Raw genomic sequence first — 18,972 nt, 5'->3', positions numbered from 1 at the left:
ACCTGCGGTTGAAAGTGAACAAGAAATGAAGTCACCAGCACTCATCTGCTCAAATGTATCGGGTAGTAAGGCTTGGTGACGTGGTTGGTTGCATGTTATCGTACCTTGACATATCTATTTTCAACTTCCGGTTTGTCTGGTCCCAACTTACTTTGTTTCAGGCCTCTGTGATATAATTCAGTTATTGCGATTCCCCTCTTTGGATACGTCCTATGGCGCTGTTCCGATCGGCAGCGCTAAGTTTGTCAAACTTGAAAAATGTTGACAATTGAATGACACATTATTGGCATATGCTTGCCTTTTTATAGCCACTACTGTTTTCCTCCATGACATTTTTAACAAGTGTGAAAACAATGCCGTTTAAGACAATGCAAATCGTCAATGGCTGCGTTTAGACGCACCGTTTGTCGAATATCAGGCCACCAACATTTTCCAATAACATATATCCAAATTATATACCGGATTTTTGTGTAATGAACTACATACTACCTGTGCGTTTCATTTTTTGAAGAGTGTATGTGAGTAAAGTATATTCATGTTAAACCAATGTTTCAGTGTATTATCCGTACAAAGTGACATTCATTATTTCAAGATGATTCTCACCGCTGCTAATCGACAAACTATTTAAGGTTTAAATCAGACGATGCTGCTGTACTCATTGCCTTCGCTGACATCAAAATTTGGGCTTGATATTTTCATGGCAGAATGGAGATAATGTACCAGGTTCTGTGTTTTCAATGTGGAGCTATGTATAGTGAGCTACCTGTAGATTTGATGGCTTTATTTCTATCATGTGTAACCTCACCCTGTGCGTTTTCAAATCTAATTGTACCTCCTATAATATTGTACGTATACAAATGTACAATTGTGATGATGGTTTATCGTGATATTTGACAAGTCAAGTCTCGTTAATCCGACACTCGTTAATCCGACAATCGGCTTTATCCGACACAAATGATGGGAACCGATTTTATCAGTGTATGTAATTACATTTGTTATCAAATGACACATGTTAACTAAGTCTTTGACAGGATATATGAGGTGAGGTGAAAACGGGGTTAACGTCGCTTTCAAGATAATTGCACTTATAATGCTTATATAACGAGATAATGCCAGAAATAGATACGAGATATTTTAGAAACATTATACTGACTCCGAGCTGTCCTTGCTTTCTTTCCTTTAATGCCCAGCGCCTGGAAAGAAGTTTTCCATGATAAGTTTCATTTGGTTTGAAACTAAATGTATACTGCTGTAAATACTGCACCATGTTTCAGGGGAACAAATTCACAGCTGCTGAAGCTGTTTGTGCAAGGATTCCTAGAGTTCTGGGACCGCCTCCGTGGTCTAGTGGTAGAACGTCCTCCCGGAGAGCGGAAGGTCCGGGGATCGATCCCCGGCCGCGTCGTACCAAAAGACGTGATAAGATCGTACTTGTTGTTACCCTGTCTGGCGCTCGGCATTAAGGGGCTAAAACAAGGACTGGTCGGCTCGGAGTCAGGATACTGTGTCTGAGTGGGGTTTTCATGTTAAACTACGGCATGGTATCTCAGTGAGCTAGCACTATAATCGGCATCAGTCCGGACTAGCACAAGCAGCCACACAAACACACACACGTACATGCACGTCGCTATATAAGTGCAATAATCTTGGACGCGACGTAAAACCCCATTTCACCTCACCTCACCTAGAGTTCTGGTACTCATGGCGATACCAGCTGCGTGAGTTCGAAAAGTCCGAGTTGTGTAACTTAGGCATTAACACAAATCTAAATAGTGTGTTCGAATCCCAGGCTCGCTCTGATTATGTTGCTATGTTTGTCAGCTCAGCACAGGGCCCTCGCGCATGGATTTCACCACAAGATCTTTTGTTCTCCCTACTGCCTCCTGTGACTGAGAAACGATGGTTGATGTGACGTGAGACCACGCCTTTCAGAAGAGATAACACAATGTGTCATGTCATGGTTGACTGAGAAACAATGGTTGATGTGACGTGAGACCACGCCTTTCAGAAGAGATAACACAATCTGTCAAGTCATGGTTGACTGAGAAACAATGGTTGATGTGACGTGAGACCACGCCTTTCAGAAGAGATAACACAATCTGTCATGTCATGGTTGACTGAGCAACAATGGTTGATGTGACGTGAGACCACGCCTTTCAGAAGAGATAACACAATCTGTCATGTCATGGTTGACTGAGAAACAATGGTTGATGTGACGTGAGACCACGCCTTTCAGAAGAGATAACACAATCTGTCATGTCATGGTTGACTGAGAAACAATGGTTGATGTGACGTGAGACCACGCCTTTCAGAAGAGATAACACAATCTGTCATGTCATGGTTGACTGAGAAACGATTATTTTCAGCTGCTTTAATATGTTTGTAACCGGCTTTATTTAAACATCTTGAAAACATCACGTGGCAGTTTACGTTTCACAAGCATGGTTCAATTAACAAGAGAGTACCCTTGTCTTATAAAAGAATATGCTGTTGTATATTATGGCAAAGATGAAGAGATATCTTTCATTCTATTCAAACTACGTTTCAATTACATTTTCTTGGCTACAGATTCTGTGATCTTTCAGAGATAATTCGATTTTTAGATGATTTGTTGATATCACAAATTCGATTATTAGATTTTAAAATGATTTATTTATATAACAAATTCGATTTTAAGGTATCACAAAATGATTTATTGAGATCACAAATTCAAGTTTTAGATAGATCTATCACAAAATAATTTATTGATTGCAGACAAGGAGTGCGGGTAATTTTAAACTTATTATCAGACTGCCACGTTTAATTTAACAGCTTAAATTCATTAAATCTATTTTTTAATAATTCCCCTTCCCAAATCAGTATATCAAATGTACTTTATGCAAGAAAGGCGAGACAGACAATACTGTAGACACTTTTTAATTAACTTTATCATTTACTACAGTATGACATTAAGGTAGAATTCATTATTTTCATGAACCTAGAAGTGATTTATTTATATCTTAAAGGTGAATTTGTGATATCGATATATACACAGATATATATTCCCTATTTTATAATATCAATGAATAAATTATTGATATTATACAAAAGGGAATGACTTGTAAAACGGCGCGTCATAGGTTACTAATTTCTTGGCCGTTGGTTGTCACAGGTGACAAGTGAATATGTTTTATTATATATCAAGGTACACATGAAAATTAATAAAAAGTTGATTACACGGAATCACAGGCTGCGAAAAACATTGAAATGGATCAAACCGATATATTATGACCTGAAGAGCAGAACTTAATCTTATCTTTTCTTTCCGTGGTTCCAATTGGACATTGTTCGCGTAACAATGTAGCTATGTATCCATGAAATCACTACATCCATATACTACTATCTACAGTGTTATCAATGATATACAGCTAACCACAAGGGTTAAAGTCCGCCCATTCATGCGCATTGCCGCATATATAAAACAGGGTCGCACTAACTTCGTTTCTATTCATTCCCGTGAGCACTTTTGACTTTCCCAACCAGGAAGTATGGCGATTAAGGACCTTTTTCTCAGGTGTATTTCTTTCGGATTGGGCTGTTTTTATTCAACATTCGTTTTGTTCAATTTATCTTTGGGGTTTGTGAAACACCCTATCGCATTTTTCTCACGCAAGAAACGAGATGTGATGCCATCAGTTCTAAACGACCCGGACTTGGGGACGCATGGCTATCTTCACTTGGAGGTAAGTAAGTGATCGAGTGAAGCAAACATTACTTTTGTCAACGCGGAACATTTGAATTATTCTTTGCAGATTATTTGTGCTGAATTATGCAGATGTGCCAGATTTATTTTACGCCTCTTTGTCAGTTCTGATTTCAGGACATTAAGTTCTATAACGTGGATCAACATTGGTCACAATCGCATAACATATTCTTTACAAGCGAGTGCAGTCGCGACAGACTTATCACCAGCATTAGGCCTAATACTGGTGGTTTGTGGACTTTGGACTGAGCTAAAGCAGTGACGGTCACTTGTGCTGAGTCATTTGGAAATCATTTCTACATGTTTTATAGGCGTTAATCACTATTATTAATAAACAATATGAATTTTATTTTGGTAATCTAAATTATTATGAACATAATCATGATTATCATATGCAATTTCAGCATGTTCAGTGTGGTGTTTATAAATAATTAATAAAACAATAAGCGAGTGAGAGTGAGGTTAATACATTAATTCTCATACAAGTTTCATAAAATCAGTGTGACACACATGTGAGCGTAAAAATTTCTTTATTACCCATAATTTCTTAGACTTCTAAGCTACATCATGTACATCAGCTAGCTTCCCTTTAGAGAAATGCACTGATCACAATCACAGTGTTTGAAAAAACTCAGTTGTCAAATAATGTCAACAACTTTCAGCTATGGCATTTTTAGTGTGACATCATTCCAATCCTACGTCACAATAAGATTTGGATGACGTCAGCCATGCCATCCCTATGATGTAAACACTAGACTGCTGCAAGTGAAGTGATATTTGAACCAGCGCACTTATGATTGTTATGAACTCGGTTATTTCTAACCCTGTGGGCAATGTAGTGTATTTGTAAGACCGTACATCATGCTCAGGTGCTTGTACGTCCCGCACCTAAACTGGAAGGAACATCAAGCAAACAGATGTCTCGACTGAACCGTGATTTATACGTAACTGACCACAGGTAAATTGTCATGACGTCACACAAGATGCTGGGGCTTGTGACATATGGCGTAATAGCGCGGCACATAGGCGCTCACAATATGTAAACAAACCTAACACAATGGGCAATAACTTTATATTCAAACATTCTGTCAGCTGTGATTATTTATTTATCACATGGTAGCTTATAAGTTTATGATAGTAATATCCACATATTGGTCATTGTTGAGAAGCTGGTAAGAAACATAATAATTAAAAAGAAGAATGAAATGTGTAAATAAATGATAGGCCCCAAGTATTAACAAGTATTAACAACAGATATGATAGACATAACTTCAGACTAGACCAAAGTACCACTACTAAAAAAAGTTCATCTCATCCTAAACTACTTAATTCTTTGTTTTTGCTGACATCACCGAGTTCGTGTTTGATTTGGTCATAGAATGGAGGTAATGCGTTTTCAATACCGAGCTGTGGCATGTATGGTGTTACCTGTCAATTTGATGGCCCTGAATCTGTCATTTGTAACCTCACCCTGCACGGTTTCAAATTTAATTAATTTTGCACACTTAAAATGTGCAATTGTGATGATGAAAATTTATGATTTGTTTGTTTGTTGTTTAACGCTGCACTCAACAATGTTCCAGCTATATGACGATGGTCTGTAAGTAATCGAGTCTGGACCAGACAATCCAATGATTGGTATCTCAAGCATCGATCCACGCAATTGGGATCCAATGACATGCATCAACCAAGTCAGCGAGCCTGACAACCAAATCCTGTTAGTCTCCTTTTACGGCAATCAATTCTAACCCAGATCTTCATGGGTCGAAAGTTTAGGAAGTAGCAGATCCTGCTAACACTGTTTTTAGTTACTAGTCATGTTGATTATGTTTATTTTGTAAATACAATTGTTATAAAATTTTATGAATGACATGACACAAGTTAATGTCTGATTGGATCGATGAAAGTCAGAAGAACATGAAACATTTATAGTTAAGGAATAAAGAACTTCTTATCCATAAATAGTTTAATGTTTGTGACACATTTTGTTTTGAATCAAATTTATGCTGCTACAAATGCTGCACCATGTTTACCGGGCTTTTCTAACTTCAGGAGGTAAGAATCCACTATGTTGCCCAAGGCGACGAGAGCAAGCCGCTCATGCTGTTCGTCCATGGGTTCCCAGAGTTCTGGTACTCATGGCGATACCAGCTGCGTGAGTTCAAGAAGGATTACAGGTGATCAGAGCTGCGTCTCTTGCAAGAAACCTATCATCATGTGTTCAAATCTCAGCCTTGCCCTGATTATGTTTTTATGTTTGTCAGCGCAGTACCCTTGCTTTTGGATTTCACCATAGCTGTAAACGTTCAAGATGTGCAGCACTCTGGGATATCTTCCCACATCAAGATCAAAGACCTGTTTTTCTCAATCCTTATCACAAATTTGCCATCTCCCACCAGAAAGTAACCAGCCTTATCACAACGTTACCTTCTCCCACCAGAAAGTGACCAGCCCTATCACAAACTTACCTTCTCCCACCAGAAAGTAAACAGAGAGTAGTCCACACTATCAACAGTTACCTGCTCTACAAGAGCACCCCATCAGGAAGTAGCTGACTCAAAAAACATTACCACCTTTCAGAAAGTTGCCCACGCCATCAGATAGTAACCAGCAATCAAAACATAACCCCCTTTCAGAAAGTTGCCCACGCCATCAGATAGTAACCAACAATCAAAACATAACCCCCTTTCAGAAAGTTACCCACGCCATCAGATAGTAACCAACAATCAAAACAAAACCCCCTTTCAGAAAGTTACCCACGCCATCAGATAGTAACCAACAATCAAAACATAACCACCTTTCAGGAAGTTTCCCACACCATCAGATAGTAACAACTATCAAAACATAACCACCTTTCAGAAAGTTTCCCACGCCATCAGATAGTAACCAACAATCAAGATGTAACCATCTTTCAGTAAGTTGCCCACGCCATCAGATAGTAATCAACAATCAAAACGTAACCACCTTTCAGAAAGTTACCTACACCATCAGATAGTAATCAACCATCACAATGTTACCACCTTTCAGAAAGTTACCCACACCATCAAATAGTAACCAACTATCAAAACATAACCCCCTTTCAGAAAGTTGCCCACACCATCAGATAGTAACCAACAATCAAAATGTAACCACCTTTCAGAAAGTTACCTTTACCATCAGATAGTAATCAACCATCAAAATGTAACCACCTTTCAGAAAGTTGCCCACGCCATCAGATAGTAACCAACAATCAAAACGTAACCACCTTTCTGAAAGTTACCCACACCATCAGATAGTAATCAACCATCAAAATGCAACCAACTTTCAGAAAGTTACCTACACCATCAGATAGTAACCAACTATCAAAACATAACCCCTTTTCAGAAAGTTACCTACACCATCAGATAGTAATCAACCATCAAAATGCAACCAACTTTCAGAAAGTTACCTACACCATCAGATAGTAATCAACCATCACAATGTTACCACCTTTCAGAAAGTTACCCACACCATCAGATAGTAACCAACTATCAAAACATAACCCCCTTTCAGAAAGTTACCTACACCATCAGATAGTAACCAACAATCAAAATGTAACCACCTTTCAGAAAGTTACCCACACCATCAGATAGTCATCAACCATCAAAACATAACCACCTTTCAGAAAGTTTCCCACTCCATCAGATAGTAACCAACAATCAAAATGTTACCACCTTTCAGTAAGTTGCCCACGCCATCAGATAGTAACCAACAATCAAAATGTAACCACCTTTCAGTAAGTTGCCCACACCATCAGATAGTAACCAACAATCAAAATGTAACCACCTTTCAGAAAGTTACCTACACCATCAGATAGTAATCAACCATCAAAATGTAACCACCTTTCAGAAAGTTTCCCACGCCATCAGATAGTAACCAACAATCAAAACGTAACCACCTTTCAAAAAGTTGCCCAAGCCATCAGATAGAAACCAACAATCAAAACGTAACCACCTTTCAGAAAGTTACCTACACCATCAGATAGTAATCAACCATCACAATGTTACCACCTTTCAGAAAGTTACCCACACCATCAGATAGTAACCAACTATCAAAACATAACCCCTTTTCAGAAAGTTACCTACACCATCAGATAGTAATCAACCATCAAAATGCAACCAACTTTCAGAAAGTTACCTTTACCATCAGATAGTAATCAACCATCACAATGTTACCACCTTTCAGAAAGTTACCCACACCATCAGATAATAACCAACTATTAAAACATAACCCCCTTTCAGAAAGTTACCCACACCATCAGATAGTAACCAACAATCAAAATGTAACCACCTTTCAGAAAGTTACCTACACCATCAGATAGTCATCAACCATCAAAATGTAACCACCTTTGAGAAAGTTGCCCACGCCATCAGATAGAAACCAACAATCAAAACGTAACCACCTTTCAGAAAGTTACCTACACCATCAGATAGTAATCAACCATCACAATGTTACCACCTTCCAGAAAGTTACCCACACCATCAGATAGTAACCAACTATCAAAACATAACCCCCTTTCAGAAAGTTACCTACACCATCAGATAGTAATCAACCATCAAAATGCAACCAACTTTCAGAAAGTTACCCACACCATCAGATAGTAACTAACCATCACAATGTTACCACCTTTCAGAAAGTTACCCACTCCATCAGATAGTAACCAACTATCAAAATGTAACCACCTTTCAGAAAGTTACCCACTCCATTAGATAGTAACCAACTATCAAAATGTAACCACCTTTCAGAAAGTTACCCACACCATCAGATAGTAACCAACTATCAAAATGTAACCACCTTTCAGAAAGTTACCCACGCCATCAGATAGTAACCAACCATCACAATGTTACCACCTTTCAGAAAGTTACCCACTCCATCAGATAGTAACCAACTATCAAAATGCAACCACCTTTCAGAAAGTTACCCACTCCATCAGATAGTAACCAACCATCACAATGTTACCACCTTTCAGAAAGTTACCCACTCCATCAGATAGTAACCAACTATCAAAATGCAACCACCTTTCAGAAAGTTACCCACTCCATCAGATAGTAACCAACCATCACAATGTTACCGCCTTTCAGAAAGTTACCCACTCCATCAGATAGTAACCAACTATCAAAATGCAACCACCTTTCAGAAAGTTACCCACTCCATCAGATAGTAACCAACTATCAAAATGTAACCACCTTTCAGAAAGTTACCTACACCATCAGATAGTAATCAACCATCACAATGTTACCACCTTTCAGAAAGTTACCCACTCCATCAGATAGTAAGTAACCAGCTATCAAAACGTCAACACCTTTATTTTCCAGTCTTGCCAGAAAGATACATGCACTGTCACAAAGTTACTGATTCCCCAAAGATGATAAGATCACTTTCTGTTGCTTGACATTTGTTTCTCCTCCATTTTAATCATATCTCAAGTTTGAAGACCTGTGTTATTTTCCCCTAGGGTTGTGGCCATTGATTTGAGAGGCTATGGTGAATCTGACAAGCCTTCCGGTGTTGCCAATTACCAGATGTCCAAGATGGTGGCCGATCTTAAACAACTCATCCCTGCTCTAGGTAACATTAAAATTTGGAAGCTTTGTAAACAAATCAATTCTAGAAGAGAATGAAGCATATGTCCAATATTTTGTCTATGTCATAGAATTCTTGGATCTAGTTTATAATGCAGTGTTCTGGCCATGCAGTGGCCTCACAGGATTCTCACAATATTATATTCATTGGTGCATGATAGTAACTCTCAGTGGGACAAGGGGTGCATTCATGTAGCATTCATGTAGATGGGAGTCACTTATTTTCTCAAAAACAGTTTACATCACAGGACAGCCCATTTCACTTCACCTCATGACTGCACATGGTTGCAGCATAACTCAGAACACAGCATGTGAACATTGTGTAATTCATGTGAAATCTAATTCAATGACAAAGCTACATTATATTTACGAGTACCTTGAGTCAGGCTATGGACCGTGATCACAAGCAAACTGTTGAGGCTAACTGTATATGACATCGGACGTTGTTGCTGCAATACGTAATATCTGAAAAAAGATGCCATGCCCAAATACTGTGTATCGCTAACGTTAATTGTGGACGGCAGTTCTGCATCAATAACCTGCATACCTTGGCATGTTAAGTTTATATGATCTCTCAGAGTTTGGCCCAATAAGTTTTGAAAATGACCAATCTCATTAAAATCAGATCTAAGTTCTCGCTGCCACTAAACAAAGTTCTGAAGGCATCCCATTACGGGACAAATTTTGAAAAATGAACAAACGAACATTCAAGAATGTCTAATATATGGTTGAGATTGTATGGCAGTGCTTTCCACATACTGTGCAACGCCTCCTCTGTTCAAATCTTTATCCCACGGAAGCGAGAGATAGACGATAATTTTGATGGAATCAGTCGTAGGGGCCGTAACTGTCGTTCGGAATACCCCGTGTTAACGTTTTCGTGGTTACATGATCAGAAAACACATTCTGGTAATCGACGCTCTGATTGGTTGGATGAAAGGCCGTTCTGACGTGGCCTGTAACGGGATGTCCTCAGATCTTTGTTTAGCAAGAACTAAGATCTGATTTTAATGAGATTGGAAAAAGACCCCATGTATTTATGCTGAAGGGGTCCTTGTCCCCATTTGTTCAGTTTCTTGGCAGATAACTTGAGTACTGGTGTATGTATGGAATATTGTTCTACAGAAGGTTGTAATAACCTTCCATCATTTCAAACAAATTGAATATTTATGTAAAACTGCTAAAAAAACTATCAGCCAACACACAAATAAAATACACACTATTTATATATTAAAAGGCCAAGTGAAATATAAATTATCATGATCAACATGATAAATATTCAGATACACGGATGTATTCTGATGCCTCTGTGGTGTTTTATGGGGTCTAGACGTGAGAACACAGTACATCTGATCTGCTTCTGTCCTCCAGGCTACAGATCCTGTGTGCTGGTGTCCCATGACTGGGGAGGCGCCATTGCCTGGACATTCACTGCCATGCACCCCGAACTGGTCGACAAGCTGATTGTAATGAACTGCCCCCATCCAGGCATCTTTCGCAGCTACATGGAGAAGAATATGGTGCAGTTCAAGAAATCTTGGTAACAAAAATATAGTCTGTTCTGCATTGGCTCATGGTACTCAAATATGTATGCATGTGACCAAGACCAGTTGCTCATCTCTCTCTTATTTTCGCTCCAACTGAGTTGTTCGGGAAAATTTCCTTGGCTTTGTAATCTGAGCCATCCTCTCAAAACGAAATCTTTCTCATAAATGTTTTTGCTCATATTGATTACATTCTTCTAACCTTCAACTATCATATCTAAAGAATATTGTTTTACCCTTGGCCAAAATGTTTCAACAAAATTTGTCTTAACGTTTTGACTCTGATTTTTACTATGAAAGTATGTAATATCTGTGGTGTTTGTGTCTCAGATCGAGATCCTCACCCTACTTCATCAAAGTCAATGCCAACGAAGAGTCAACACGTCTGTGCTAACCTGAATATCACAAAGCAGACTGCTGCAGCTGGGAAAGGGTCTACAAAGGCTGCATCAAAGACACAGAAGGAGAGCTATTCACAGCTATTGCCCACGCAGCAGAGAACATCAGCAATGCAGACACAACCCCTCATGTCTGATTCATCCCTCATGCTGGTGCAGACCTTCCTGCAGCCTCCGGCCTTCACGCAGCCAAAGGGGGTTTGCAGGCCTCGGCCTCGGCCTTCGTGCAGCCTCCAGCATTCACGCAGCCTAAGAGGGTTTGCACAGCCTCAAGGGTTTGTGCAGGGGTACATGCAGCTTCCCTGCATGCAGAAGGCCTTCACCCAGCAATCTACACTGGGGCGCAGATTTTCGTGCAGCCACCAGCCCTTTCACAGACGCAGGGCTTGCGTGCAGCCAACCTGCGGGCAGCCTCCAGCTTTCACGCAACCTGTTACATGTTTAACGTTCACGCAGCCTTACCTTTTGCAACAGAGTGCGAAACCAGCTTCATTTCGTAATTTGTGTTACCCAGCAAGTTTTTACTTGCTTTGCAGCAGCACGCAGCAATAGATTAGACAGGAAGAATTGGTGGTAAAATTCACCAAATTCTCACCATGAGGTTTAGCACAGATGCATCGTTATGAAGAAATGGTCACCGTTCTCAAGATTGATGCCCACGCTGAGTCAGAAAAGATCATCACAACACTTACAACTGCCTAGACATTTTACTCAGTAGTCGTACTGCCGGGTACCCAAATTCTGGAATCACCAATCATAACTTCATGATTCTCACCATGTGATCCAAACCCTGCTATGGTGATTGCAGTACATTATCGCTTTGGCGTATCTGTACCAAGAGGATCAGCCATTCATGGGCGATCAAGACAAGATAGCCATCAACTGGGCTGTTCATTGAAACTTCACCAGTACAATTGTCAAAGCTTCATCGAATATTGACAGTTAACAGTTTCCTACATGCATCAGATATCATGGAAATCAAACTGCTTCTGCACAGGACACGTCACAGATTCTACAAGGAACTGACTGCATACACACCATTCTGCTTCAGAACTTGATACATCATTTTGTCTATCAACCATACAGTTCACACTGGATTTGTCAGTGTGTGGAGCATTGGACCTGGACCTCGTCCCCAGAGAGAAGGCAATTTTCTATGCGACTATGCTGGAATTAGGTCAAACAGACCTTATGAGAGAAATGCAGTGCACCTTTACAAATCGGTTTGCATGATTACTTGTACATAATGCTGCAACCGGACAATCAGAAGCCTGATGATATACATCAATGTGCCTGGGTCGCAAACTTCATTAGACCCCGATTCACACCGAGGCACCACTCTTCATTGTTTTCTCGATATAAGAATGGGAGCACTTATAAGACACCTATGGGATAGAATCCATAGCCTTTTCACCAAAACTACTCGTCGACATAGTGACCTGGAGGGACACGTCATCCTTCATTTTTGAGGTTCAGGAATTGGTGAATCCTTCAAGGCACAATTTTCTGATACACACACGTGACCACCTTGTCTTGATCATCATACTTCGTACAATCATTCAGACCGAACAATTGTGTGTGCAGCCTGGATCAACTAGATATGCAGCTTACATTCAACATCGACTATCAGGGGAGCACACTTATTACATCCAAATGGGACCGGGTGGTTTATCTGTAGATGAATGCTATCTCCACATCAGTAACTCGGTGGATATATTTGCAACCAGATTTAACAGACATGTAGCAACCTCAAGCCGTCGACGCCATAACCAATTGGGTCCACAGCTTAAACACAAGTTCTTTATGATAAGAACAGACAACTCATCTGTTAGGAGTATGTGTTCCCACCACCGGCACTACAGAAAATCAGACGGAAATTAAGAAGAATATCATGTTCCTAGGGGTCAATGAACAGATCTTGATCTAAACCACAAACAGGTGGAACCCTACACCAACTGTAGGATTCAAGCAATAAGTATGAATCAGGATAAGATATAATATTTATTTTATAGGGTAAAAGTATTATTTATCCTTATCCTGACTCATACGCTAAAGTGCCCTCACAGCCATCCCCTCTTCCCCGGGAAATGAGAGAGTGACGAGTAACTGTCTTGGTGATGTGCTTCCGGTGCGTGCGCAGTCCTGGGGTGCATTTTGGTGAAATGTTTTCGGAACACAGTTCAGGAAGTTTCCACTACCTTTCAGTAATGAGTAGGGATAAGCAATAAGTGTGAGTCAGGATAAGTATAAATAATATTTTTACTCTAAAAAATACATTTTTACCTACTAATGGTAACAATGGTAACTGTTGACACATGGGATCTCATTGTGTCAGTGAATGCCAATATGTCCAGGCTAGAATGTGTCACTTTATTAATGCGAGCAAGGGAGACTCATTAATTTCATTATTTACAGTATATGATCACAGCTATGGTGTGTCAATAAAATTCTCCACCAAGTATTTTCAAGTTCTAACATGGCCAGCATGGCAGCCATAATATTTTTGCAAACTACCCAGGCATTTCTGTTTGTATTGTTATGAATTTGCAATATGCAGTACAGATGTGGTACTGGATAATAATATCCGTTTACTTTTGCTGAGTGTTGTGGATTTGTGATAATCTGACTTTCTTGTCCTGTTTCAGGTATATTTTCTTCTTCCAAGTTCCATTCCTTCCTGAGTTGATGCTGAGAGTGAATGACATGAAAGCTCTGGAAAGAATCTTCACGGGGAGTAAGGGTGGTCTCACCACAGGGAAATGCAGCACTGACGATATAGAGGCCTACAAATATGCTTTCTCTAGACCAGGTAATTATGGTGCTGTGGTTAAAAACTTGATGATGCTATCCTAATAGGAGTACCACTATTGGAATAGTTCTGACAGTAAGAGGAGGACTCTAATTGGTCGTTTCATTGAATTGTTTTACATGTCAAGGCTGTACACATGCTTTGTCCCTGGTTCAGTTGACTGCAAGGGAGAGTGTAAGAAAGGGAAGTCACTCTAGTTGTCCTTATAAACATGATATCAAGACTGTACACATGGCTTGTCCAAGGTTCAGTAGATTGCTGGGGATATGGTAAGAAAGGGAAGTCACTCTAGTTGTCCTTATGAACATGAAATCAAGACTGTACACTTGCCTTGTCCCAGGTTCAACAGATTACTGGGGATATGGTAAGAAAGGGAAGCCACTCTAGTTGTCCTTATAAACATGATATCAAGATTGTACACATGGCTTGTCCCAGGTTCAACAGATTATTGGGGAGATTGTTAGAAAGGGAAGTCCCTCTTGTTACTCACAAGTGTGTCTTTTCATCTTATTTTTATTTGGAATAAGAGCACATGGTAAGGTGACTGATTATGATGATTATCAGTATTAATTATCCCCCGCCACAAAGTGGGAGGGGGATATGGGAATGGGTGCTGTCCATCAGTCACATTTTGTTTCCAGAGCATAACTCAGAAACCATTCAAAATTCAAAATAAATATATTGTTATGAAACTTTGCATGTGTATTAAATGTACTCTGAACATTGATGTTTTGGTATATTTAAAAAAAATAATTATGTTTGCTTGGCAACAAAATGGACTTATACTCAAATATGTGTTGCATTCGTTGTCGGAGCATAACTGGAAACTGTTCAAATTGTTTTTCACAAAACTTTGCCTAAATATCTGTATCTGTATATCACTTGTTGATCTGGTGCTTTTTGATGTTTTGGTATTTCCTAATCTAATTTAAATCAGACCTTAGTTCTCGCTACTGCTAAACAAAGATCTGAAGACATCCCATTAGGGGTCGAGCTTTCATCCGACCAATCAGAGCGTCACTTACCAGATTATGAAAGTGACAGTCGGAATGTGATTTCTAATCATGCAATAACAAAAAAAATTAAATTGATTGGTCATTCCATTAGTCACTTAATTATTTACAAACTGCCCTCTTATAGCTGGAATATTGCTGAGTGCTGTGTTAAACAACAAACAAAACAAACAAAAATAATATTGTTTGTGCCCCGCAGTGGGGGATAGTAATAATGTTGTTTTCTTGTTCATCTCATATCAAGATGAGTTTTCAATATTCATGTCAACTATGGATATATATCATCAATGTGTTGACATTGGACTATTAACAGTGTATGTTTGTTTGTTTCTTGTTTAATGCCCATCCGGAATATTAGAGCTATATGATGGCAGCCTGTAAATAATTGAGTCTGGACCAGACAATCCAGTGATTGACATCATGAGCATCGATCCATGCAATTGGGATATGATGACATGCATCAACCAAGTCAGCAAGCCTGACCACCCGATCCTGTTAGGTGCCTTTTACGGCAAGCATGGGTTGCTGAAGACCTATTCTACCCGGGATCTTCACATTCTATTCATATCAGTGATGAGCTTTGAGTAGTTGTGGGTACTCATGGGTCAAACGACGGACTGCCTGTGAATATCACTGACCAGGTAATAGAAATGTAGGATCAGTATTGATCATTTGTTTGTTCAGTTCGTTTGTTCAGGGGCTTTTTTGTTTTGGGGGCGGTCGGGTAGCCTAGTGGTTAAAGCGTTTGCGCGTCATGCCGAAGACCTGGGTTCGATTCCCGACATGTGTTCAGTGAAGCCCATTTCTCTTGTCCTCGTCGTGATATTGCTGGAATATTGCTAAAAGTGGCGTTAATCCATACTCATTCATTCATTCAATTTTTGTTTTTGAATGCCACACTCCAATTGCATTGTCTCATATCGGGTCTTCATAACACACAATCCACCAAGTCACACAGTCTGACCACCGATGCATTCAGTCGCCCCATGCTAAGCATAGTTTACTGGGACCTATTTGAACCATGAAACCCCACAGGGGACTCTGACCTGCCTAGGGCATGGATGTGGTGTTGAGATCAGCATCTTGGACACCTGGAGCCAACCCTGGGAGTTTCAGCTTGTGACACTGCGACTCATGCAGATTGTTTGTATGTATTCAACACCATGCTAAGCTTTTGTTTCCAACCTCCAGGTGCTGCCACAGCTGCCATCAATTATTATCGAGCTACAATCCGGTTTCCTGCGAAAAGGATCCCTAAGATCTCCTGCCCGGTGCTGACCATCTGGGGTTGCAAGGACACAGCCCTGGAGACAGGCTTGGCCGCTGCTGCTGATGCTGTTGTAGACAACCACACAGTCAAATACATAGAGGAGGCTAGTCACTGGGTCATGATGGACACTCCGGACAAAGTTAACAAACACATGACTGATTTTCTTAAGTAAATATGTAACATTCAGATCCATGATAGAAACCCAAGATAATAACAATATAATATACTATTAAAATATATTCAGGTATATATTATGTTTTACGTTTATAGGATGCAGAAATAGTTTTGAAGAAACATAATTCTTTTTTGAAAGGTGATAAGTACAAATTTTTATGTTTTGTTGTAACTGTGTTCGCATTATTATAGTCTCTACCGGTGTGTATCCCAACTAGTCTTACTGAATTTACACTGCTTTACAATTTATTATGCCTAGATACAGTTATGTTGTAGTCACTAGTCTTCTAGTAAGAGACTAAATTATATTCTTATAGGACTACTTATATCCTTCCAAAACGTTGCTACTGTGAGTTACCTGTCAATACAGGTGTATTGGATTTTGAGCTGACGGGGCTTGTAACATGAACGTTCAGTTTGTAAAATCCCGTACTCCCTGCTATGATGTGACACGACGTGATACATACAGGCCATGACCATGTATGGGTTTTTACAAGATGACAACTGGCCAATCAGATACCTGGATTCTTTGCCAAATAATGAAAAAGTCTTTCCAGGTGTGTTTGCAAGAGGTCTTACAACACTGGATGTTTAATGGCCTGCAGTTCACTACATGGTCAGGTCGTGTCGGGAGTCGGTCACTTTGATGTGGGAATGAAGCTCCTTCACGTGTCAAATGTTCTGTTGTTCAACTAAGGATCCTACCCTACTACCGAGTTATTTACAGTGTAGAGGTATTACATCCTTGACTACAGTGAACAATATACACAACTGGTCCTCAGGCAAGATATGTGTTTATCTCCATATTGGATACTTATTTCAAATACATGCATATATACATGCAATTAGCTGTTATCAGAGACATTCAGTTTCAGGCTGCTATCGGTTACTTGCATAGAGTGGTGAACTTGCAAAATAACTTTAAAACTTGGTTTAATATACAGTAATCCCTCGCTACAACGCTACCTTCGGGGTCCAAATAATTGATGAGCGTTATAGATGATCAGCAGTTTAATGAAGGTCAAGTCGTAGGTGGTAGATGACCAACAAAACAGTATACATGCTCTGCCTACCTAACACGATCTATGTTGTTAGTAAATCTTGGGAGCCATGCTTTACCGCGCGCTATAACCAGGTTAGCGCTATATTGAAGGGCGCAATAACGAGGGAACACTGTATAGACCAATTCTCTTTTACACCCCTTTTATTTTTTGCCAGTTATTCTTGGCTCAGCCCCAAATATACAGAATGTTCTTTATTGGAAAATGTGTCTTTCAACCAAAATAAATATGATCATCTAACCTTATTCAATGTTGTGTGTGGAAACTGGTGTGAGAAATCTTTTTCAGATTACGTATTATATGATTGTTTATCTCACCTTGTCATGTAATTGTGTATAGATTTTTAATGAATGGAAATCCAGGTGTATGTGATCATATTTTAGTACATCATTCTTGTTTTGGGAACAACATACGTCCTCAGGAAGCGAGTACAAGACTGGATGCTTACAAAACTGGTTGTGCAAAACTATTTTTGCTATGATTTTTTGACAAGCTTCGTGTTGTTTTTTGTGAAGAATATATAAAGGGTCAAAAGCTACTGTCTACAATACTTTGTATACATTTATTGATTGTATGATTGAATAGATAAATACAAGTTTTAACCTCGGTATTATGTTTTTTTGAGTTAGTGAGGAGTTAGCCTCTATAGTCTGTATGGCAAATCAGACCCGTGAAGATCCGGGGTCTACAGCAACCCATGCTTGCCGTAAAAGGCGACTATGCATGTTGTAAGAAGCAACTAACGGGATCAGGTGGTCAGGCTTGCTGACTTGGTTGATGCATGTCATAGTGTCCCAATTACGTGGATTGATGCTCATGATGTCAATCACTGGATTGACTGGTCCAGGCTTCCTTATTTACAGACTGCTGTCATATAGCTGGAATATTGCTGAGTGCGGCATTAAACAACAAACCAACCAACATGTGGCAAATCATGGTCAACAGAGTGAACCTTCACCCATGCCTTCAGGGTAGCTTGAAGCAATATGCCAATGGCAAACAATGATTGATTATGTCAACTCTGCTATATGTCACATCATGGTAGAGAGTGAATATATATATCCATGCCTTTGAGAAAAGTTGACACGATCTGTTCCGTTATTGTTGACTGGCAAACGATGGTCATGGTTATGGACCCTGCCTTCAGAGCTAATATGACGCAATCTATCACATGGCAGCCTGAAAGTATACAATTTTGATGGAAACATGCAAATCCATTAAAATTGAAAAGGAGATTCAGAACCTGTGGAAAATAAAGGCTTGCTTCCTATGAGCTATAGAATTACAGTAAGGACTGGGCGGAAAGCAAACTATATGGTTCAAGGTGTGATACAAGACTAGCAAAGTGTGAACAGCAATCT

The 18,972-nt window shown here is 39.6% G+C and overlaps 1 protein-coding gene across 1 annotated transcript; it reads left to right on the top strand.

The window, feature by feature from the left end:
- The first annotated feature begins 3,440 nt into the window (after window positions 1-3,440).
- Window positions 3,441-18,213, top strand: LOC124142371 (epoxide hydrolase 4-like). The gene is made up of 6 exons (XM_046510792.2): window positions 3,441-3,722; window positions 5,795-5,919; window positions 9,216-9,328; window positions 10,714-10,882; window positions 13,930-14,093; window positions 16,298-18,213. Exons 1-6 carry the CDS (start codon window positions 3,528-3,530, stop codon window positions 16,546-16,548), a joined length of 1,017 nt encoding a protein of 338 aa, XP_046366748.2. The 5' UTR covers window positions 3,441-3,527; the 3' UTR covers window positions 16,549-18,213.
- The last annotated feature ends 759 nt before the right edge of the window (window positions 18,214-18,972 follow it).

This window comes from Haliotis rufescens, unplaced genomic scaffold (assembly GCF_023055435.1).
Source record: "Haliotis rufescens isolate VD_foot unplaced genomic scaffold, xgHalRufe1.0.p SCAF_1, whole genome shotgun sequence".
Lineage (NCBI taxonomy): Eukaryota > Metazoa > Mollusca > Gastropoda > Lepetellida > Haliotidae > Haliotis > Haliotis rufescens.
This window is presented reverse-complemented; position numbering and strand designations above follow the sequence as displayed.

What these genes read in the sequence shown, in the direction of transcription:
- LOC124142371 (XM_046510792.2), top strand. Translation starts at nt 3,528, where the DNA reads ATGGCGATTAAGGACCTTTTTCTCAGGTGTATTTCTTTCGGATTGGGC. An exon ending in GTGCAGTTCAAGAAATCTTG is followed by an intron (nt 10,883 to 13,929) that starts GTAACAAAAATA and finishes GTCCTGTTTCAG; the next exon opens with GTATATTTTCTTCTTCCAAG. An exon ending in ATATGCTTTCTCTAGACCAG is followed by an intron (nt 14,094 to 16,297) that starts GTAATTATGGTG and finishes TCCAACCTCCAG; the next exon opens with GTGCTGCCACAGCTGCCATC.